The 22,596-nt window shown below is 39.1% G+C and overlaps 13 protein-coding genes and 2 non-coding genes across 15 annotated transcripts; 7 read left to right on the forward strand and 8 right to left on the reverse strand.

Annotated features, from left to right (window-relative positions):
- Positions 1-168: 168 nt before the first annotated feature.
- Positions 169-1,743, reverse strand: sxa1 (aspartic protease Sxa1; the record flags this gene model as incomplete). The annotated part of the gene is made up of 1 exon (XM_056179565.1): positions 169-1,743. One exon carries the CDS (start codon positions 1,741-1,743, stop codon positions 169-171), a length of 1,575 nt encoding a protein of 524 aa, XP_056035203.1.
- Positions 1,744-2,639: 896 nt separating this feature from the next.
- rrp9 (U3 snoRNP-associated protein Rrp9) lies at positions 2,640-4,190 on the reverse strand (the record flags this gene model as incomplete). Its single annotated transcript, XM_056179566.1, has 1 exon — positions 2,640-4,190. The coding sequence occupies one exon, from the start codon at positions 4,188-4,190 to the stop codon at positions 2,640-2,642; it is 1,551 nt and encodes a 516-aa protein (XP_056035200.1).
- Positions 4,191-4,486: 296 nt separating this feature from the next.
- Positions 4,487-5,569, forward strand: cwg2 (geranylgeranyltransferase I beta subunit Cwg2; the record flags this gene model as incomplete). The annotated part of the gene is made up of 1 exon (XM_056179567.1): positions 4,487-5,569. One exon carries the CDS (start codon positions 4,487-4,489, stop codon positions 5,567-5,569), a length of 1,083 nt encoding a protein of 360 aa, XP_056036025.1.
- A 53-nt stretch (positions 5,570-5,622) lies between these two features.
- On the reverse strand, positions 5,623-6,537 carry erj5 (ER DNAJ domain protein Erj5; the record flags this gene model as incomplete). Its single annotated transcript, XM_056179568.1, has 1 exon — positions 5,623-6,537. One exon carries the CDS (start codon positions 6,535-6,537, stop codon positions 5,623-5,625), a length of 915 nt encoding a protein of 304 aa, XP_056035714.1.
- A 649-nt stretch (positions 6,538-7,186) lies between these two features.
- mug109 (Rab GTPase binding protein upregulated in meiosis II) lies at positions 7,187-7,675 on the forward strand (the record flags this gene model as incomplete). The annotated part of the gene is made up of 1 exon (XM_056179569.1): positions 7,187-7,675. One exon carries the CDS (start codon positions 7,187-7,189, stop codon positions 7,673-7,675), a length of 489 nt encoding a protein of 162 aa, XP_056036031.1.
- An 885-nt stretch (positions 7,676-8,560) lies between these two features.
- On the forward strand, positions 8,561-10,105 carry mns1 (mannosyl-oligosaccharide 1,2-alpha-mannosidase; the record flags this gene model as incomplete). Its single annotated transcript, XM_056179570.1, has 1 exon — positions 8,561-10,105. The coding sequence occupies one exon, from the start codon at positions 8,561-8,563 to the stop codon at positions 10,103-10,105; it is 1,545 nt and encodes a 514-aa protein (XP_056036030.1).
- A 207-nt stretch (positions 10,106-10,312) lies between these two features.
- iec5 (Ino80 complex subunit Iec5) lies at positions 10,313-10,861 on the reverse strand (the record flags this gene model as incomplete). The annotated part of the gene is made up of 3 exons (XM_056179571.1): positions 10,313-10,452; positions 10,510-10,776; positions 10,822-10,861. 3 exons carry the CDS (start codon positions 10,859-10,861, stop codon positions 10,313-10,315), a joined length of 447 nt encoding a protein of 148 aa, XP_056036029.1.
- Positions 10,862-11,653: 792 nt separating this feature from the next.
- rps602 (40S ribosomal protein S6) lies at positions 11,654-12,373 on the reverse strand (the record flags this gene model as incomplete). Its single annotated transcript, XM_056179572.1, has 1 exon — positions 11,654-12,373. The coding sequence occupies one exon, from the start codon at positions 12,371-12,373 to the stop codon at positions 11,654-11,656; it is 720 nt and encodes a 239-aa protein (XP_056036034.1).
- Positions 12,374-12,817: 444 nt separating this feature from the next.
- mpa1 (mitochondrial translational activator, Mpa1) lies at positions 12,818-13,822 on the forward strand (the record flags this gene model as incomplete). The annotated part of the gene is made up of 1 exon (XM_056179573.1): positions 12,818-13,822. The coding sequence occupies one exon, from the start codon at positions 12,818-12,820 to the stop codon at positions 13,820-13,822; it is 1,005 nt and encodes a 334-aa protein (XP_056036033.1).
- Positions 13,823-14,052: 230 nt separating this feature from the next.
- rpc17 (DNA-directed RNA polymerase III complex subunit Rpc17) lies at positions 14,053-14,442 on the reverse strand (the record flags this gene model as incomplete). Its single annotated transcript, XM_056179574.1, has 1 exon — positions 14,053-14,442. The coding sequence occupies one exon, from the start codon at positions 14,440-14,442 to the stop codon at positions 14,053-14,055; it is 390 nt and encodes a 129-aa protein (XP_056035162.1).
- A 238-nt stretch (positions 14,443-14,680) lies between these two features.
- Positions 14,681-14,822, forward strand: snR91. The gene has a single exon (XR_008803667.1). It is a non-coding gene; the product is annotated as a box H/ACA small nucleolar RNA snR91 (small nucleolar RNA).
- A 444-nt stretch (positions 14,823-15,266) lies between these two features.
- On the reverse strand, positions 15,267-17,486 carry ogm2 (protein O-mannosyltransferase Ogm2; the record flags this gene model as incomplete). Its single annotated transcript, XM_056179575.1, has 1 exon — positions 15,267-17,486. The coding sequence occupies one exon, from the start codon at positions 17,484-17,486 to the stop codon at positions 15,267-15,269; it is 2,220 nt and encodes a 739-aa protein (XP_056035163.1).
- Positions 17,487-17,932: 446 nt separating this feature from the next.
- Positions 17,933-18,004, reverse strand: SOMG_20022. The gene has a single exon. It is a non-coding gene; the product is annotated as a tRNA-His (tRNA).
- A 1,274-nt stretch (positions 18,005-19,278) lies between these two features.
- Positions 19,279-19,950, forward strand: SOMG_00782 (SPBPB2B2.08-like, conserved protein; the record flags this gene model as incomplete). Its single annotated transcript, XM_056179576.1, has 1 exon — positions 19,279-19,950. One exon carries the CDS (start codon positions 19,279-19,281, stop codon positions 19,948-19,950), a length of 672 nt encoding a protein of 223 aa, XP_056035160.1.
- A 921-nt stretch (positions 19,951-20,871) lies between these two features.
- Positions 20,872-22,512, forward strand: SOMG_00783 (transmembrane transporter; the record flags this gene model as incomplete). The annotated part of the gene is made up of 1 exon (XM_056179577.1): positions 20,872-22,512. The coding sequence occupies one exon, from the start codon at positions 20,872-20,874 to the stop codon at positions 22,510-22,512; it is 1,641 nt and encodes a 546-aa protein (XP_056035161.1).
- Positions 22,513-22,596: the final 84 nt, after the last annotated feature.

The raw sequence follows: 22,596 nt of genomic DNA on the forward strand, positions 1-22,596 counted from the left end.
ATATAAAGTAATAGTATATATATATATATATATATATAAATATATATCAATAAAATAGATAAATTAGAAATTAAAAACATTTTCCTTTTTTTTTATTCTGAAGCAGAAACGTAAAAGGCAAGGAACGACTTAAAAACCGGATCACCGATTTTGAAAAGGACGTAATATCTACATAACAACGAGGAGAAGGAAAGAAGTCATAATTGTAAACAAGGAATACATACTGTATTTGCCAAAAGCCGAGGCCACAGACTCTTCACTTTCACTAGCGCTACTTTCTAGCAATGTGCTATTAGCACCAGGAGTACCGGTTAAAGGAACGCTCGAAGAACCAATATTATAACCATCACTAACGGTAGCAGAAGCAGCGGGCTTGGCGGTTGATACCCCACTTAGAGCGGAAGCGATGTTACCAACTTCAACGCCAGAACCAGTGGCATTCTTACGGAGGTTGGCGAACCCAATTTTTTGGGCATCCCAATCGTAGGCAGCATAGATATTCTGCAGAAAATACTGACCAAGGATGCAAGATTGAGAGGAAGGAACAAAAGCCAGGTAACAAAGTTCTTGTCCTTGGTATGGTTCACGAGCAATCACTAATTGCCCCATAGGGATTTGGAAGGAAGCGTCACCTTGGAAATTAAATTGGACGTAATCAGAATCCGAAAAGGAGTTACAGTAAACGACTGGATATCCTTGAGTGTTTATGAATCCAGAATAACGGTCAGCAATCGCTTCAACGGCATTTTCAGGCATGTATAACAAAACGGTACCGGTGTCAACAGTGGCATTTTGGTTTACTTGGGAACTAGAATCGGACTTGTCAAATGACAAATTCTTTGAGTTTTCTTGGTTGGATGAGTCGGGCATACTCAAACTTTCCAAAAATACAGAATAGAAATTACTGTCATCAGAAATGTCTAACCAATGGAAATTGCCGTCAATTCTAGCTTTATTATAACCACCAAATATCAATTCACCTTCTTGCGCATTGAGGTAGATACCAAAGGAATAGGAGTTGATTAGGCCAGAAGTATAAAGCTGTTCGACAATGGTAGGAGGTGAATAAGCGACTGCGCGATTGTTCGATGAAACACCAACAATGGTCATTCCTGGGGACAAACCGATGATTCCAGGGGTAATGCTAATCTGGTTGGAATCGTATTCACGAGTGGCGACACCAAAAGTGAAATTGTCAAGAGATAATCCAGCAAAATAAGCCTTGTCAACCATGTTGTATCCGATAGCAGTGGTATTATCACCATAACTAGTAAGGAAACCGATGATGTTGTTACTGGTCAACTTTGCACTTGTATCGGAGAAGTCATAGCACGTATAATTGGAGCAAATGCCCTGCAAGTCAGATGTACTTCTGCCAGGCTCCATGTTGCCCCCAAATTCGGAAGGATCCAGGGCTGAAACATTAGATGCGGTAACCCAGGTGTAAGGGCTACCAGTGTCCAGTGTCAAAGAAAAATTTCTCTTTTTCTCACCCATTATAATACTAGCAAAGTAGCTTCCTGTGTTAGTATACTCCAAATCCAGGAGAGGATAGCCGTAACCATCTCGCTTCGACAAGAAACGAGTTCGTTCAAATTCTGCAGAGTCATCTTGAGCATATGAATGTCTCAATCCCATAACGACAGACTTTCCACCGTCATCCGTGTCAACAACGGTTGCAGAACAAAGTCGATGTGCAGTCTGCAATACACAGGCTGCTGCCCATAAAAGAGAGAACTTCATTTTCTACTAGCAATATAAACTTTCAAGTTGAACGTGGCTTTCAAATGGTCCTTTCCTTTGTAACTTATACCTAACCACCCAATTAATGGGTTCTTGTGGTAGTTGGTTCTTGGTGAGTTTATTCCCTCTTCCTCAGCTGTCAATATAGCGTAAGCCGCTCGGAATTGCAACAAAGAGCATTCATGTTTTGTGAAGTCATACTCTCCGATTTATGAGAAGAGTGGAATACGACATTGTTAAATGATTTTAAGGGATGGATATGAAACTAGGTTCCAGTTCAGTAATAAACAGACAAACAAATAAATTGTCTCTTTGTGAGAGAAATACATAAAAGCAATAATTTCAACTGAAAAGAAATTATATTAATTATATTAAAAAATAAATAAAAATTTGGTCTGTCCGTATTGACTAGTGAATTTGCAAATGGTTGCATCTTTATAAATAGGGACTATGAATGACAAAACCAAAAATGAATATTGGAAAACAAAACAGTTATTTTTTTTTTAAAAAAAAAAAAAAGCCATAATCAGAAACGAAAAATTAGGAAAAGACACTTCATCTCCCCATTGCAATGCAATGCATGTAAAAAGAAAACAAGGAAACAATGCTTGGAATGATTGGTTAGAATAAACTACAAAATAATCCAAAGGAAGTTTTCATACAAAGTAAAACTTCAAATTTCAATAATATCTATAAACAGTTACGTCTCTTACTCTCTAGACAGCCTTTGCACTGCTGTTTTGTTGAAACATACAAAAAATTTTATTGTACTCATTAACAATCCAACCTATTTTCCAATCCATACATTATTGTAGAGAGATTAAAAAGCTCTTTTTTTTTTGTGAAATAACAAAACAAACCAGTACCTAGCTTACGCCCTTTTTTATAAATTACGCTCATTCGGTCCCGTTGGACATCTGCAAAGCTGGTGCCGCTTGTATCGGAATTTGGAAAATAAATCCACGGTTAGCCACATTTCGAATATTTTTCCAGCGTCCATAGCGAAATTCCCGGCCACATGCAGCCAATACTAACAACTGTTCATGTCCCTTTCTTCCTTGAATCGAAAGTGATAAGGAATTAATAATGCTCTTTGTTGCCAAAGGCTTTTCCAACTCAACGGGTTCAAACGAACGAAGTCCATCAGCAATTCTCCATAAACGAATCGTTCCGTCCCATGAGCCAGACACAAATAAATTCGCATACGGTAAAGCTCTCAAGGAAGTGATCCAACGAGGCTGTGGAGGTGGAGTGCTTTCTAATGGTGTTTTTTCTGCAGAGTGCCGTTCAGGGGCTAACGGGGTATCTAATCCATGTGCCAAAGGATAAGTGTAAACTGGTTTTTTTCTTTGTAAAGACCATAGGGCGAGAACCCCGTTATCACTACCCGTAATGAAATGATTTTCATCTACTATAGTGACACAGTCCACACTGCCTTCCATATATCCACCCGTCATTTTAATTGAGTTACCTCCGCTCCGAAACACAAGTTGTGATTCCTCAACGATCTTCCACAATCTACTACTACGGTCCCGACCACCAACTGTAATACAACGTTCTTGCGAGAAAGCATCGACGTCGTTTACGATATCTTGATGACCAAACAAGGTTTCGACATAACTCATAGAGTCCAAAGACCATACTTTGATGGAACGATCGGCAGCTGCACTAAACATTTCGTTTGTTCCCTTTCGAAATGCCAAAGCCAATATCGCATCTCGATGATGCTTCCAGCAATGCCGAGCAGTTAATGTTTCAGAGTCTCGTACAACAACCCGATGGTCAAGACCCCCTGTCACCACCCATCGACCATCGTTGCTAATTGCCAGACATGTAATTTCTGCCACATGATCGCGCTCTCCACCTTGGGGAATAGAAAATCGAACAGGCTTCAACTTCAACTCAGACGCGGTTTTGCCGCCACCTTCAGTATCTTCATTTAGAATTTTCCATTTTTGAACCAATCCTGATTTATCGGCGCTGTACACAAATTCCTCGTTCATAATTAGTCCAACAAGTGGCTTGGAGTGTCGGCCACGCAGTTGTGTGCAAGTGGGTTGAACCGAAGGCTCAATACGACTTGCATAATCTAAATACATTTTTCCTTGTTTTTCTAAAACATCTTCTTGTAAGCGCTCAGAAAGCAGCTCGCGATCTACTTCTTCTGCATTGAAGCCAACGTCTTCACCAATTTCGTTTTTTATCTGGTCCAAATAGTCTTTGGCAATTCGCAATCGCTTTTCAGCTGCGTTTTCATGAGCATCTTCATTTTCTTCATCTGGATCGTGTTGTTCTCTTTCCATATCTGAGTCTGAAGATATAGATGCTAAATCCTCATCTTTTGATTCATTTTGTGGCTTTCTTTTACTCGCAACGGGTTTTTTCTGTGCTGCATTCTTTGCTTTTCTCTTTCTATGTTCCGGACGCGTGAAAAATGGGTCCGACATGACTTTTTTTCAAATTCCTGAAAGTTTTGTACTATGCTACTATTAAAGATACTAAGAAAGACTATCGGTGAACTCGTTTCTCTAGTTGACCGAAAGTACTATGTATTCGGTAAACCTCATTCCAGAAATTACCGATATTCACCGAGACAGACTCTCCTAAAGTTCTGAATGAATATTGCAGGATAGAAGAATTCAACATTCATGGAATAACAAGTATTGGATTTTTTATTTAAAAGAAGTAACTCAATTATTAATATCTACCCTCTTATCGCTCCTAGTTTGAATATTTACCGTATATGCAGTTAACCATAAAAAAACATGTTGCATTCTTTCAACGGCATTTGATTCTCTTACCGAATCCGTATGAGGAACATGATTCTGAAAGAATGGCTTTAGGATTTTTCTGTCTACTTGGATTGGACTTACTTAATGCGTTGGACAAGGTTTCCGAAGAAGACCGAGATTCGTGGATTGAGTGGATTTATGATAATTATGTTCTAATTAATTCCAATGACTCTAACAATAAATACGCCGGATTTCGCGGATTCGCTGCGGGAACTACCCTAATTCCAGTTGAACAGGAGCCTCAACTAGCAGCTACTAGCTTTGCTATTAGTAATCTCCTCCTACTGGGCGATGATCTTTCTCGAATTGACAAACAAGCAGTTGAACAATTTCTTTCCTTATGCCAATTGCCAGGCGGTCACTTCAAAAGTACAGCTTCAACAATGTGTTGCGACCAAGATATGCGGCAGTTGTACCTAGCTGCTACAATAGCTACCCTGCTCAATATCTCTTTCCCTCAAACTGAATTATCTCTCCAGTACATTATAAAATGTCAGAATTATGAAGGAGGATTTTCCTTGATTCCTTTTGCTGAGGCTCATGCAGGTGCAACTTTTTGCGCTTTAGCATCATTAAAACTACTTGTTAATTTCATAACTATTCAAAAGCAGTCAAGTTTGGATAAGGGTTCTGTTTCTAAACCGTACCAATTTCACGATTATATTCCCGACAAGAAAAAGCTTCTTGTATGGCTAGTGAAAAGACAGCAGAGTTCTGGTGGATTTAATGGAAGAACAAATAAAGACCATGACACTTGCTATTCTTACTGGGTTCAAGGTTCGTTACAATTATTAGGGGCATCTCAATTTATTTCTCATAACGATGTAAAGAATTTTCTATTGTGCCAAACACAACACAATTTTGGAGGGTTTTCAAAGGTACCGGGAGAATTTCCGGACATATTACATTCTTCTTTGGGTTTATACGCATTGGCATTCGATGACGCAGCCAATCTTCCTAAAGTTGAGCATGCCATCTGTCTCCCGACAAGGCGTATGCCAAACTTCCAACATGTAAAAAAAAAGACTATATAGCTCTCAAACAATATCCCAATGCTCTATATAATCATAATAATAATGATAATCACCTATTTATTTGTCATTTGATCGTTTTTACGAAGAGGAACTCTATTAGCACGACGTTTGACTCTACGCTTACCGGCTTTCGCCGTATTCTCGGCAGGCTTAGTCTGCTGTTCTGGTACTCTTTCTTTAGGCTCTGACTTTTCTTCCTCCTCGTTGGATAAGTCTATGTTGGTTTCTTGAGAACGGTCATTCATTGGAAACCAGCGTAAGACAAGGGTTTGTAACAAGAATTTGGGAACTCGATATAACAAGATATCGGAAATTTTCACATTGGGAACAGCGTTTGGAGATACCAAGTACTCAACATTTGATGAAGGGTCTAAAATACATACTTGGCCCGTAAACGAATCCACCGTATAAATTCTTTTTCCTTGAGGCACCGTGACAATACGCTTCGTTCCTTTAGCAGTGTTGGAGTATTGTTCGTATTTCTTAGCCAAATCAATGTGATCTTGCATGATCTTTTTCTGGCGTTTCACACTTAATACGCGCATCATTAAGTGGGCAAATGAAATGAAAACAGCAAGTAAAATAAGAACGGCTCCGAGACCTGGACGGTACCTAGAATACAAATAAGCGGTTCCTTTCCAACGTGGAAACCCATTTCTCAAAAAATGGTCATAGCGTTTACGCGTATCCGTATTTCGTAGAATATTAATAATTAAGCCTAGCAGAGTGTAGAGTTCCCCCGTGCTGGGATTTTTGTCAGGATGGTAAAGAATACTCTTTTTTTTATATGCGCGATTGATTTCCTTAATAGATGCTTTTGATGAAACTTCTAATAGTTCATAAAATGTAAGTTTTTTCTTCATGATCGTTCTCAATGAGTCAACGATTCGGAATATCTCAATATCAGATGCACTCCATGCTACGCACACGCCTACGAATAGGAAAAGCAAAAAATAACGACTGACCATAATTAAAAATTCCAGTTATTTGAAGGGAACGAAGGTATTGAACCTGAGAGATTCATCAAGTAAACGAAATGAATACGATACGTATCGTGGTATCGTTGCGTTGGGTTAGTAAATAAACAGTTAAAATAATTATTCATACAGAAATATTGGATATATACTTGTTACAAATGACTGTAAGGATAAATAAATAAATATATTAAGAAAAATTTAAGAATATCAATGGATGTTATTGAATGTTTTGTCAAATTGATCATGTAGGAATTCGTTGGAAATTTTGTTGCAGGTACCATTCCTATCTAAAAATTAAACTTCAGATGTATTGTTATTTTCAATGTGTTCTTTCAAAATGAAGTTTTTTCTAGAGGACATATCAACAAGAACGCTAAAGCAAGCATTACTATAGCATCAAGGTGGATGACGATTTGAAAGAATCGTGTATGGGAAAGCACGAGTATGAGTACAATTCACTACTTATAAATTCAATTTATCCACTTAAGAGCTCAGTGACTTAATATTTCTGTTAGAAAACATGGTTTACCTATTTGTTTACATTGCATTGGTAATTGCCAAAACACCACATGTAAACAAACTTGAGAATGTATCCCAATGAGCAGATATCATAGACTTGCCTTTCCCAAATATTCTAGAAATGGATTTTCGCTACAGAGTACGTAAAGCTTTTAATCAGTTGGGGCCTGACTCTATATCTACAAGCAAGCGAGTCATCTCTACAGCTTCGAGTGATGAATATTGGAGGATGGGAAAGGTCTCTTTACCACGCTTAGACGCCATAGCCACCCGGACGCAGTATAATTTCCAGAAAAATGCCTTTTACTATGCAACCTTCTTCTGTGCTTCCTGGCTGTTTACATTCTTTTGGTACCCCTTTTCCTTACTAGCATTGATGGTTGGCGTTTTTCTTAGCTTTGTAGCATATGCCATTGGTGACATTAGTATTGACGAGAATATTCAGGTGAAACATAGGTATACTGTCACAGCCATCTCTTCTCTAACTTTGATGGTTACCTTCTTCTTGGTGCCTTTTAGCCGCCTTTTATTGTCTCTCTTTCTAATTTCCGGTACTTTGCTTGCTCACGCTACGCTCACCCCACATGAAAATCCTGCAGGGTTGTTGTAAAGATACTTTCTTTCAAATCTCTCCGTGAAAGTATAGTCCATTTCTATCCTTTTAAAAGCTGAAAAGAGAAAACAAGATGTAAAACAAAAACTCCTAACCGGCTTCCTTACTGATCCTTCTTCGTCTGCTAGAGATTTGCTCTGTTCATCTTGCCCAAAAACACACAAAGTTCTAGCATATCTTTGTATCCTGTTGCACCCTTTTCTAATTTTTTAAAAAAGTCATTTTCATTATAATGGAGGTTTTCTCACAAAGATACTAGAGGAAGAGAGAGAGAGAGAGGGAGAGAGAGAGAGAGAGTATTCAAATAAAAAAAATAAAAAAAAAAGAGAAAACGTAAACAGAACCAAGATTTGTTTCCAGGATTCTAACTCCAAGATAATAATTGTTCTTCAAAAGAGTTCAGAATGCCATATTTACATTCCAGGTTTTAAGCATTGTTCATAGTTACCAGATGGTGTTTATAACCCGAAAGAACAGGTCATCAATCTCAATTAATGATCTTTTTATATATTTTTTATTTTAGTGTTCGTTTCTTAGTTATTGGTGCAACATTCTTGCAACAAATTTCCGTAACAGGTAAAGGCCGCTTTCCACTGAAACATTTAGTATCCAGAAACAATTCATACCAACATAAGCAACATACAAAAAGGCTGCTTAGCAGCAGATACTCAATTGCATTAGAAACTCCTTTTTTTGAGGAACTTTCTTTTTCATTCAATTAATCTGTTTACCGATAAAGAATTTATTTCTTAAATTGTTAGTTTTTGCTGAGTGCCAATATCCGAGCGGTGTAAGGACATAGCCTGGCCTTCCCGTACTTCCCTTTTAATTATTATTTAGATTTTTTAGTCCTTTTTGGTTTTAAAAAGTTTAATCTGAATCATGCTAGGACGTCGTCTCAAATATGGTTCCTTCAAGCGGGTATTAATAACACTGTTGTTAGTTTCTTCAATTTATCTGTGTGCGAATTATGTTGCTACAAAAAAAGATCCACCTCAAAGCGCGGCTGTAGAAAAGCAAAACATTATACGTGACACATTTCAGAAAAGTTGGTCGGATTATGAAATGTATGGATGGGGATTTGATGAGTATCATCCCATCACGAAAACAGGAAGAAATTATCTTTCGAAAGGAATCGGCTGGATGATTATTGATGCCTTGGATACCATGATGATTATGGGGTTAGACGATCAGAAAAAACGTGCTCGTGAGTGGATCAAGTCTTCACTTACGTGGGATCACGGGGACGAGGAAATGAACGTGTTTGAGACTACAATACGCATGTTAGGTGGCTTACTCTCTGCTCATCATCTTTCGCATGATCCTTTATATTTAGAAAAAGCAGTTGATTTAGGCGACCGATTACTCTGTGCGTACAACACGACAACCGGTGTTCCCCGTGCTAATTTGAATCTTAAAACTCGCACTTCCAGAAAACGCACTAGAAGCTACATGGTTAGCACTTCTGAGTGTGGTACTGTTCAAATGGAATTACGCTATCTGTCTTATTTGACAGGCGATCGCCGTTATTGGGATGCCGCTGACAAAGTTACTACCATGTTACTAAACGATCCCAGCTGGTCCCATATTGGCCTCGTGCCCATCAGTTTCAACTTGGAAACGGGCAAGTATATTGGTGCCAATATTCGACTTGGTTCACACGGAGACTCGTATTATGAGTATCTCTTGAAACAAACTCTTCATTTGAAGGATCAGGTACCCATTTATCGTGAAGCTTACAACATAGCTGTAGACGGAATCATGAAGCATCTCGTCAATTACACAACCCACGAAAAGTATGCCTACATAGCTGAACTACCAAACGGGCTAAATAAGAAACAGCATCCAAAGATGGACCACTTGGTATGCTTCCTATCCGGTACACTCATGTGGGGTGCTACAAATGGCACAAGTCTCAGTGCTGCAAGAGGAAGTGGTCAGTGGAGTGAGCAACAGGAACAAGTAGTGAAATTATCGGAAGACCTTTGTAGAACTTGTTATGAAATGTATAGATCCACGGCTACTGGATTAGCTCCAGAGATTGTATATTTTGCTTCGGACACAAAGAACCGTGAAATGTATACTTTCACTCGGGACCGACACAATCTCATGAGACCCGAAACGGTTGAAAGCCTTTTTATATTATACAGAATTACTGGTAAAGAAATATACAGAGAATGGGGATGGAATATTTTCCAGGCCTTTATGAAGCATGCTCGATTACCAGGAAGAGATGCATTTACATGCTTGAACAATGTTGAGGTTACCGGCATAACGAATCATAGAGATAGAACTGAATCTTTTTGGTTTGCCGAAACATTAAAATACCTATACTTGCTGTTTGAAGATGATCCCTCTGTCCTTGCCTTAACAAATTATACATTCAATACGGAAGCTCACCCCTTTCCGAACATCACTCCTCAGTAAAGTTTTAGCTTAAATCAAATAAATATTTATTCTTTTTGTTGTTTTAACTTCCGGTCCCAATCAGTTCATTCCTTTAATTTATTAAAAGGTGATCCAAACATACTAAACCTGTCAAAATATAATAAACGAATCATATAGTATTGCTGATTGACCATGAAATGCAAATATTTACTATGCAATGATTTTCTTGAGACACGTTATTGGCATTTACGTTTGTTCAACTTGCATAAATTGTTCGGAAAAGCGAAGAGCATCCAAAAACGATGAAGCTTGCTCAGCTGGACCGAAACTTTCATTATCAGAATTCCACTGGTCTTGGTCCTCTGATTTATCCCACTGTTGATAATCTTTGTGATGTTAGCTTCAAGTACACTCAAGAAGAATAGCTATATGAAACTAAGTACCTTGTATCCATTGTGATTTCCGAAATCTTTGTTTACGTTGCTGTTTTCGAATATGATGAAGCTTGGACTCCATTAGCTCTTGAACCCTTAGCTCGCGAGCATGCTCGACTTGCAGATTTGCGACTTGGCCAGAGCTCATTGAGGAAGACTGGCTGGCAGGTTTAGGATCAACAGACTCTTGGCTGTGCTCAGGCATCACATAAGAATCGGTATTCTCATCGTAGTAAAGCATATCAGGTAATTGGCGACGCTTTCTTGTCGAGCGTACTAAAAGGTCAGCAACGTTGAACAGAAGTCTTTCTTATGCCATACCAGGGAGAACGCGCTCTCCTTGCTTTTTTTGAGAAGCCATTGTTAAAATAAGTAGTAGTTTACGTATCCAGTCAAATTTTCGTCTTCAAATACCAAGCAAACTCTAGTAGCACTATTGAAAGCAATTGGAAATCTTTAATAAGCATGTAAAATAGTACTTGCTTTAAAGACTAAAATAGCTTGATCCCGTATGTAAATGGTTCAATAAATAACGATTGATTTGGTATGGTAGAATGCTCTTTTACAAGTTAATGGAGATCACCACTATGAATTATGAAAGAGGTCTACTGAATGAGACTTTCTCATGCCCACTATAAGATGCTTATATAAAAATAAGAAAGATATCATATTGTTATGTTTAGGACTGTGCTTTATATTGAATATTAAGGCAGGGATAACTTTTCTAGGATGATGATTTTGAATACTATGTGCCGATCAATAAAAGAAACAAAACAAGTAGACCACTCGAAATTACTTCAAGATTCAATCAACTTATATTGAGAATACGAAACGATTATAGGCTTTGCCAATTTTACAAGGTATGAAATTCTGCAAACATTGCGGCCTTTCAACATTGTACTACAATCTTGTATAAATCGAAACCAACTACAAACAGTACAATACATACAGAATTACACTACAGACTGCAAAGATCAATATGAAGGTTGGTTTAAGGAATTCATCAAAAAAAACTACAAACCCCAATTCTCTACCTACCGCAAAAGCAGTCTCCCAACCTCAGACTACAGCCATTTAAGAATAGGAAAAACCAAAAGCAAAGTGTATCTAAAGGAAGGATAAACTCGTTGAAAGGATACTACAAAAAGCAGGTTTATTTTTTCATGGATGAAGCACGACGGGCCTTAACGACTTCCTTCTTTTGCTTTTGATCAGCAACACGCTTGGCCAACAATTGAGCGAATCCAGCAGCATCCTCACGATTCTTCTCAGCTTGTCTACGCTTGAGAGCGAAACGGTGACGCTTGTGTTGAAGGGTTCTGGGGGTAACAAGGCGTTGGATCTTGGGGGCCTTGGTGTAAGGCTTCTTGCCTTCCTTCTTGGGCTGAACCTCACGACGAATAACGAATTGGCGAACATCGTCTTCCTTAGTCAAGTTGAAGAAGCGGCGAATCTTAGAGGCACGCTTAGGTCCGAGACGCTTGGGGACGGTAACGTCGGTCAAGCCGGGAATGTCTTGCTCACCTTGCTTAACAATGGCGACAGCGAGAACAGCCATGTCTTGGTTGACGATGCAACCACGGACGGACTTACGCTTGCGCTCACCGTCACGACGAGGGCGGTAGCAAGGGTGACCAGCACGAAGCAAAAGACGAACACGGTGAGGAAGCAAGACACCTTGGAACATAGGGAAACCTTGCTTGTCGTTACCACCGGTGATCTTGAAGACGTAGCCAGCAAATTCGGGTCCTACAGAGTCAGCGGGAACTTCTTGGCCCATTCTCTTGTCCATAAAGACACGGAGACGACGGTCATCGTCAATCTCAATTAGTTTTTGAGTACCGTTCGCCGGGTAGGAAATGTTCAGCTTCATCGTGGCGGTTGGAGAATTCCTGCTGTTGCAACTTTCTGTTGCTTCTACACTTTGATAGAAACAGTCACAACATTTCTTTCTAAACATTTCGGCCCTACCCTAAATCCCCAAAATAAGCTATCTGCAAGAGTGCTTTAATACAATCCAACGCGACTCAAGAAGGCTCCCTATATGGAATGCAGATGTACACAAATTCACAGGTGCCTGCTGTATGACAGGAGAGAATCATTTCTCAATCGTTTTTATGCGTTACATCTCTGTATGGTAAGTTTTTTGAAATACTAGGAAAGGAATTTCTTTTGGATCATTCGTTTTTCACCTTTTGTAAGACGCGCGAGTTTTTTGACGCGTTCCAACATATCGACGCAAGTCCCTTCCCACCTGAATCAAGCAACTTTTCTTCCTGAAACGTAGAGGTCTCTTCGTTTTCCTTTAAATCCTATCATGAAGCTTCATTCTGCATTATGTTCCGGCGCGGTTGGAACATCAAGGTTTTATCGTTCGGAACTGCCAGCGCTTTATAAAAGGCTTATTCTGGATGCTAGAGCATTGGGACAACAACCGGAAAAAGGTCTTTGGTTTCATGTAAAAACTTACTATCCAGTTAGCTATGCGGAGGATATGCTAACTGGAAGTCTTCCGAGACGTTTCTTCAAACTTCAAGCATTTCCATACTACAACGAAAAAATACGATCAAAAGAGTGGTTTGTTCGTGCTTATATTCAACCAGGATTGCCGATCCCTACTTCTCCTCCTGGCTTTCCTCCAAACGAAGCACAGGAAGCAGCTAACCAAGACAATCAAACACTCCCCCAAGCCTACTTTGCGAGAGATGAAAATTCGGACCCAACGACTTTTGTGAAAAGAGTCATTCCCGCTCGTGCTCCTTTGGAAGTTTCCGACGACTTTTCTGGAATAGGTTCTTGGTATCTTGCGGATAGCCAGCAAGTACAGGATTTCGAAAACCAAAAAGCTCTTTTGACCCAGTTTCGAATGAGGGCATATCCTAAATCCCTTCTATTACAATATGTTCCTAACGAAGCTACAAGCGAAGATCTTTACAAATATTTGCGACGACAAGGTCCTATAGATGGAGTTATACAAATGAACAAGGAAGCGTTGCCAGCATCACCAAATTCTTTTCAGAGCAAGGAGTTGCTACGCTTGACGCCCACGAACGATTGGCTTATTATTACCCCGAAACCCAATTTATTTTTGCGTCTCCTGCATAGAAATTCTTGGGAATCAATAAAAAGACTCGCGTCTCTCTCACAAAAATCTCCTGAAGAGCGTCTGAAAGCTCGAGGAATATCTGGGGCGCCGTTTCAAGATCCTTCTGACTCTACAGCTCATAATTCGCTGTTATTGTTTGCAAGCAATTTCTTCAATACTACAATTGAAAATGCAAAACTATCCTCAAAATTACCACGAAAGAAAAATACTGCTTAATCAAGAGTTATAGAAATGAATTTAACAAGCTTTCAGCCCATCAAGAGCTTGAAAGTAGATATGAATAATTTACTATCGATTATGATGAGCCTTCACTCCCCTTTTCCCAATTGATTCAGCTTACAGCAGAGAAATCCGCATCTTTAAGGCATTTTTTTTTTGGAAATTAGTATTACTTCTTTGAATTACGTGCATCTTGCTTTCAAGGAATCATTGGCTCGTTTTGAAAGTTATGGGTAGACTGAATTTATTTTCTCGATGAAAGCTTCTATTTGGTCTTCTTGAAGACGTTCCTCAATCCCTTCGATACAAGCATAAATCTCTGGAATACTTGAAGGCCGATTATTTAAAATAATTAGCTTTTCAGCTTTGGTTAATTCATATTCATCCAGTACTTTTAAACATGCAAGAAACTTTCCTTCATCCATATGGGCGCAATTCGTTTGCGAATTCATATACTTTAGGATTTCAAACTGTATAGTTCGCAAATTTTCACATACTAGTCCGCCTGCTGCTCCCCTTTCTCGAGTCCTTTGGTTTTGCTCTTCTTCCATGTCCTTCAGATGCAGGTAAACCTCGGCGTTTGTCAAATACGCATCTCTTGCGTTTAAGATCTTCATCTCGAAATGTGTTCTTTTTGTTTTAAACCAATCGTCCTTTGTTTACAAATTGGCATTTGCTTCTGGCAAACGCAAACTTTTCTGAGGAATATGATTTCAGCTTTGTCTGTTGTTTCATGCAACGCAACGAGAGTCCTTAAAGAAATTAGCGATTTTTGGCTAGTACGGTAAAACGCCCTTGTTGTGACTGTCTATGGAATTGTCAGTATATAAGGAGTGCACCTGCCAAAGGCTTTCCACGTTGCGCTGCTGTTTTATTAGTTTTATGCTTTTCCAATGCATTTAGACTTACGGAGCAGCAGTAGATGGAGAATGAAAGCCCAAAAGGCAGTGGTTTCAAATTTGAATGAAGCTTACTGCAAGAGAAGGTTTTAACATTATTAGTTATATAGATGTACATCGTTGTGCATGAAAAAGCACAATCAATAAGAAGTGGTGATTGCTACGAATAATATATGTTCATGAAATTTACGCTTGTATGTTAAAATGATGGAAAGTAACCGAATTTTGTACTAGCAATTTTTGAAATTGAGCAGATCAAGGATTGAGACACGACTGGCATAAATTTTGACACGTACTGTCGGTAGCAAAGAGTAAAAGAAAAAATCTAACTTCGTTCAATGCTTTGCTTCATTTAATACGATTCTCAGAGGCATGAATCACTTTATTCCTAAAGAAATTTTAACAATTAAAGATTGAATTGAACTGAGTTCAGTAATATAATGTAAGTAGTTGCATTAGTAGATCCCTCATTTTTTAAGAGAAGCCATCAAGACTTGCTCAGATGTTTATTGTATGTGATATATATTTTTATATTCATATATCTAGTCATGGACATTCCAAGACTTGAGCCAGCGTAAATGGTGAAACTTGGAGGAGGGACCATGCATACCAAAAGTAACATCCTTGAAATAAATAAAGACGGCAGTGATAATGACATAAAGCAATAAATAAACTGTAATACGAGCAGCACGAGGTAGCTTCTGAGCAAACCAGTCCACCATAAAGCTAGCGGTAAAAGCTGAGAAGGCATACGAGGGTTCATAATGATGCACATATAAGACTCGTCCCATGATATAGTAAGGTAAATAATTCATAAACCAACCCAAAAACGGGTAGACTCCGGCAAAGTGAACCGTATCGAACAGCTTTGAGTTCCATTGTAAAGCGTGACGACGCCAGCCCAAAACAGATCCAACAACAAATAAAACAAAACCAAACAAACTGGCTGTAGCAAACCAGTATGCAAATGGGTTTCCTATCAACAAATACTTAATTTGATCATCACCCCAACCACACATACGTAAAGTAGCTAATAAGAACGGCCATTGGTAAGCATCGCTGCGAAGAGCGTCGAGTTTATCCTCATCGGGAACAAGACCATTATTGGCACGCAACATTGCCCGATTCAGATGAAAAAAATCATTCCAGAATGAATTAGGATAATCCTCCAGACTTCCTTCGGGGAGACGTGGATTTATGTGCTCCTCAACATTCCAATGGGTATTGACATTATTGGCATCCGTATCAGGATCGCAATACATCTCAATTTGACCAAAACCCCAAGCGGGAAGCGAAGAGGTAGAAGAACTCAAATAGCAATCCATAACGGGGTTGTATAATTGGAATACAGTGGACAAGGAGCGGACGGAAGAAGAATCCTTATGAGTAGAATCCGAGATAATTTTCACAGTCCAATAATCTTTCTCATCACCAATGTCGCCTAATCCATAACCCGAAACTTCGTACATGCGTTGATTGAGGGGTGCAGGGATGTCATGAGTATGCAAGTTGCGGTTGGTAAAAGGATGAACAAGGCGAACAAGGCTACCTTCCTTGATGGGAATTTTAGGATCATTTTCTTCAAAATCGTAATGAACGCCGTATTCAGGAAGGAACATCCATTCATTATTTCCATCTTTGTGATGATAACCTGTGACTTGCTGTTGCTTGCTTCCACCCGGGAAGGTCTGAATATGGGAGTGTAGTAAAGCACCAGCTGAATTTCTGCTTTTTAAGGTAAATTTACTTCCATACATTACGTCGACGGGATTTTTAGTGAGTGGAGAGCCTTCAAGGCGAGCTTGGAAAAGAGAGGGCATCTGGGCATCACCAGGACCAGACTTGCTCAAAACAGCAAATTGAATCCAAAATGTCAATGCATATATAAAGAAGGGAGTAATGATAAGGAAAATAATTCTAGTCAGCCAATGTCCAGCATAAGCAGTCCAGGAGACCTTTTTGTTGTTTAAGAGTCGGAAAAGCTCGTCTACGGTGTACAAGCCAACGACGACGGTGATAAAGAGACCGACCAATTTTACACTGCATACGCAGCCAATGCAAATGCCTGTCAAGGTGAGCCATTTAAACCAGTAAAACGAAAAAGGCTGCTTGCGGTAGACGTGAAATCGAGAAAGGGAAAAGAAGGTACTAAGGATGAAAAATAAGAGCATGCTATCCAAAAGAATGAAGCGGCTGATAGTTGCCAAATGATTGTCTAAAGCAATCATAAGGCCGACCAAGGTAGCGGCCCAAAAAGAGTAACCAAAATTGATAGCAGAATAATAAGCCAAAGGAATGCAAAAGGTACCAAAAACGGCATTCCAAAGTCGCATAAATTTAAAGTTCATGCCTTCGGGGTAAGTAGCACCTGAATCGAAGCCAAACTGGCCATCGTAACCAACCAACTTTCCGGCGACAGCATTCAGCATTTTTCCCAAAGGAGGATGAACGTCAAAATAAAATTCATGTTTGAGATAATAGGATGCAAACTTTCCAAAATGCGCTTCATCCCAAATCACCATGGGGCTATCGGCGATGTGCCAAGTACGAACAAAACCAGCGATGATTGTCAAAACAAGGGGGACCAAAACATATCCAAAAAGTTTGCTGCATGAAGATTCTGTTTTCGTTGAAAATGAAGCGCTGTCTTGTTTTTTGAAGTCTTCTGTTTCATTTGCGACGGCGGAACTCTCTGGGGAATTGCTTTTGCCAGGAAAACGTTGACGCAACTTGCCAGAATTCTCTTTTTGCCCAGCCGACATACTTTCAAAAAATCTAGTTCCTTGAAATTATGTTTGTTGTCTATGATTATGCAAAGTAAACTGAAATAGCCTACGCAAATGTCCTCTGTTCACGATTCCTATGTGGGCTCAGTTGTTTTCTCAGCGAACCGTCTAGGTAAAGCCAACCAGTTTCAAAACGAAGCGATAAATATATAAAATGCGACAAATTCCTTTTGATCGTTTCCTTCACGTTGGCAAAGGGCATCTGTCCAGCTGGGTTTACGAGGTCCAAGAAGCGGAAAGTGACAAAGCCTCATCCTTGTCACTTTCCAAAAAGCTCAGGTTGTGCGATGAAGAGGAGAGCCAAGAAAGCATGAATTGCAGGAATCAACACACGCGCAATGAAATTTCTAAAAAATAAAAAAAGGGAGAATATTCTTTTTTCAAAAACAATAAGAAAATTGAAAAAAATAAAAAAAGTGTTTTGCCCACACCAGGAATCGAACCTGGGTCGCATCCGCCACAAGGATGAGTCTTGACCACTGGACCATGTAAGCTGTTCTTGATAGATGAAAAAGTCTGCACAATATATAGAGCAAATAAAGAAATTGAAAGGGACTTTGCGATGAATGTCAAGTCAAAATAAAAGAGAATCGTAGTATATTAGGATAAACAATACCCCCATGATGTTTTCAATATATATGTATAAACTATTTAACTTGTGTTTCCTTGGTGTCTCTGTTTTCATTCATCATAACAAACAAGTTAATTCTTTAGTTTTTTCAACATTATACTCTTTTCCACTTAAACTGATATTAATCATAGGTTAGTGTACTCTGATTTAACTGTAATGTCTCAGCGAAGCGAGTTGGTCACCATAATTTATTCTAGGTTTGTTTTATAAGTAAATCAACACATCTCTCTTCCTACATAATAAGCTTGCCTTGATCATAGTAAATAATTTCTATTTTAGTTATTCTAAAAGGTGAGTAGAAAAAAAATAAGAAATAAAGAGATTTTGAACAATGGCAGCCTTGTGGTATACTTGTAGCTAGTATGCTATATATTATTCAGTATTTTTATTAAATTTAGAAATACAATGATAGGTATGAAATCATTAGAATTTCGGATTTGGTCAAGGTCTTTTTCGAAAGCCAAACAAGATACCATTCCATTCTTTTAAAATATTCTGTCAATTCAATTAGTCGGGAAAACTCGGTCAGGTCTTGCACTTATCTTCAATGGTCAGACTCAGACTTTTACAGATTCATGTTCAACTACTTGATGAATTCCAATGGATGTTTTCCTCTGCTTTCGTGGATTTTCATTCCAATGGTTTGTTTTCTAAAGAAATCGATTGGTATCCCTTTTTTCTGTTGCCTTTTTTTTTTTGTTTTTTGTTTTTTTTATACAAACAAAAAAGATACAAATTAGCAAAAAAAATTCCTCTTAGTCATGGCTTCATCATCCTCGCTCCATCCCAGTACCCTATTTCTACCATTTTGTGAATCTTTGCGAATTTTTACGAAGCTTCTACTTTACGAACAAAAAAAACAAATCTTTGCCAATACGCACGCAATTACAATGCATTCGTCAGTTAGCAAACAAAAATTCAAAGGAATGAGTCTTAAGGCACTCTGATTTATCAGCAATAGCCTCCTATACAGGCCAATAAAGCTTTTTCTTGCTGGCGTGGAATGGAACAAAAATTCGCAACCTTTTCAACAATAACAAAGAAAAATATCTGCTATAAATATGCTTTGGTAGGAACATGAATTGTTTCATCTGAAACGTTCATCCATTTTGTTTTTCTTTTTTCATTCGGCCAAGAATGATTGCTCAATACAAGACGGCTAGAATCCATGAAGACCATGACCTTTTTCATCCTATTTTACGTCCCTCCGAAATCAAGACCAAGAAAACATCCACTTCCCAACGGATTCAATCTTCTCCCTACGTTGATAAAGAACATTGGCTCAATTTAGAGTCCTTGTCTTTTGGCCATCGTCTCTTATCCTTGGCCCTTCAAAGCTTTGTTCCAAAAGATCCAATCTATTATGCTCATCTTCCTTACGAGGAAGCCTTTGATATCGAGGAAATCGTCCAATTAGTACGGGACTATGCACATCAATGTCTCTTGCCTGTTCCGAGTTTTTCTGCCTATATTGTGGCATTTCGCTCTGTCTTGCATTCAAACGTTCAAAGTTCCCAAGAAATGCGCCACAAGCTAGCGGAAATCGATAAGGGATCACATTCGGAGGCAAATGCTTCTGGTGGTCTACTGAAATACTGGTATGGCGTGCCTGACGATACGTACGGCCAAAATTTGGCTACGTGCTGGTGGGATTCTAAAAAGAGTGCGAAGCTTGGAGGAGCAGGAAATATTCATCGCGAAGGGTTGAAAACTGTCCGAGGATGGTACAAAAACTGGAAACTCGAGGAATACAAACTCGAAATCGTTGAAGGTGGAAACGACTATGTTTTCCAACGTCTTTCTTTGTAAAAACCATGTCTTTTGGGAGAGGGGTCCATTCACTCGTTTGTACTGTTTTTGTTGTTTTCGTTTTCGTTTTCGTTCATGTCTATGTTTGTGTTTATAGGTATTTTGTTCATTGTCTCCTTTCTATTTATTTATTTTTCCAAACATACAGGTCGTAGGATAAAAATCAGGTAGACAAAATCAAATCAAGACGAATTGAAAAAACCAATGGAGTACAAATGCACTAGGTCAGACGATTCATAATCAACAATTTATAACCAACAACCATCATTTCGTAACAATTTTAGAGCCTCCATCTTCAAAGAATCTTAATCCCCATTAGCATGGTCTAACACATTTTGCCAGGGCATTCATACATGTTTCAGACGTGATTCCATTCAATATGCTGCATGACAGCAATCCCAATTCCTATGGAATTCTATTACTTGGATTCCAAAAAGCTTGGTGGATGTGTCTCACTGTACTCTACATAGACGATGAACAAGCGACCAAATACGTACTTGAGCGCCAGCCAGAAATACGACATTTATTTCATTTTCTGAACTATAAACCTGTCTACACTAAAAAGTTTACTGTGTAAAGAAAACAGAAACCTCGTTTCACTATTTAACGTTGCAGGATAAACCTCTAAGAATGTGATGAAAGTTTATCATCATCTGCTACTCTTAAGGTCCAAGAGAAACTTTCGCAATTTCCAACACATATGTTTTCATTGATTGCCTTAATTCTTTTATAAATCTATGAGCCGAATCGTGAATCGCTGCTTGTTTTCCGCACCTCTTTCAGAAATTCGTTGACTACTCAAGCACTATTGATGGCTTAACAATTCATTTCCTAGACAGAATTCTTTGATTTCATACTTTCTTTTGGACTCTATTCTTATTCCAATCTTTTCTTTCTTGTTCTCCCCTTTCGCTGTTCAAAATGACTTCTCTCAATGAATTCAGCAAAGACAAGGCGTCGATCAAAGACGCTGAAATAGGGGTAGAGACAGAGACAGAGACAGAGACAGTTGCTCTTCAAACTACTACGAGTGCTCCTTCAAACGATGGTTTATTCGATACCAAAGACTTTGATCAAGTTTACTTAGCCAAGTCTCGTATCTTGAGTCAAGCCATTGACGAAATTGGGTTTGGTAAATACCAATGGGCATTGCTTTTCATCGCTGGATTCGGTTGGATGTCTGATAATACTTGGCCAGTCGTTACATCTTTAATTCTGTCTCGGCTCAACGAGGTAGACGGCGTTCATCCTCCTACCCAAAAGGATGCTCCCTTCTTAACATTGGCGCAGAATTTAGGGCTCTTAGCTGGAGCTGCTTTTTGGTCCATATCCTCTGATATGTTTGGTAGATTATGGGCCTTCAACTACACCTTCCTCATCACTGGTGTCTTCTCCCTTGTTGCCGGGGCATCTCCCAATTTTGCTGCTATTGGGATATTTAACGCGCTCTGGAGTTTTGGTGTCGGCGGTAACCTACCTGTCGACTCGGCAATTTTCATTGAGTCAATTCCAAGCTCTTGCCAATGGCTTTTGACCGTCATGAGTGCTTGGTGGGCGCTAGGACAAGTTTTGGTAAATCTTATTGCCTGGGGCTTGCTTGCAAATTTTTCCTGCTCAGATTCCAAGGAACCGTGCCTTAAAGACAATAATAAAGGATGGAGATACCTGTTGTTTACCATGGGTGGCTTGACTTTATTCATGTTCCTTATTCGGTTTTTATTTCCGCTGGTGGAATCTCCCGGTTATCTCCTAGCCAAGGGTAGAGAACAAGAAGCTGTTCAAGCAGTACATAAAATTGCGAAATACAATAAAAAGGAGTCTTCTCTATCTGTGCAAGATTTCCACAAAATCCAAACCTCTCTTTCTAACGATTCGGAATTTCAAACCGAAAGCGATCTAGTGCATACCACGAAAAATTCCCCGACGCAAGAATTATTAAAGAAAGTAAATTTTCAAACTATTCGTGAATGCTTCCGATCGAAAAGACTAATACTATCTTCTACATTGGTGATATCTTCTTGGGCTCTCATAGGTCTAGCATTTCCTTTGTACAATGCTTTTCTACCTTACTATCTTGAATCAAGAGGAAATGCTAACAAGCCTTTAAGTGTCTACGAAACATATAGAAACTCTCTCATCGTTTCTACTTTAGGCATTCCTGGTTCCCTACTAGCTGGTCTGCTAGTTGAACTTCGGATTGGTCGTAAAGGCACTCTTACTCTTTCTCTTCTGCTTACGGGTGTTTTTCTGTTTGCTTCCACAACGGCGAAAACGAGTAATGCGTATCTCGGGTGGAACTGTGCTTTCACTTTTGTTTCAGACATTATGTATGGCGTTTTATACGCTTATACGCCAGAAGTTTTTCCTTCCAAAGTTCGCGGCACCGCAATTGGATTAGCTTCCTCTGCGAATCGAGTCCTCGGGGTATTCGCTCCCGTCATTGCTATGTATGCGAATCTTACAACTTCTGCTCCGATATTTGTAAGTGGAGCCCTGTTTCTTTTTGCCGGTCTCTTGACTATTTTTTTCCCGTATGAACCAAGAGGAAAATCAAGCTTCTAAAGCCTTTCATGCCACAGTTTACGTACAGCCATCCTACTATCTATATGCAATTATATTAATCGTTTAATGAACAGGATATAGTAG

The sequence above is a fragment of the Schizosaccharomyces osmophilus genome, chromosome 1 (genome assembly GCF_027921745.1).
Source record: "Schizosaccharomyces osmophilus chromosome 1, complete sequence".
Classification (NCBI taxonomy): domain Eukaryota; kingdom Fungi; phylum Ascomycota; class Schizosaccharomycetes; order Schizosaccharomycetales; family Schizosaccharomycetaceae; genus Schizosaccharomyces; species Schizosaccharomyces osmophilus.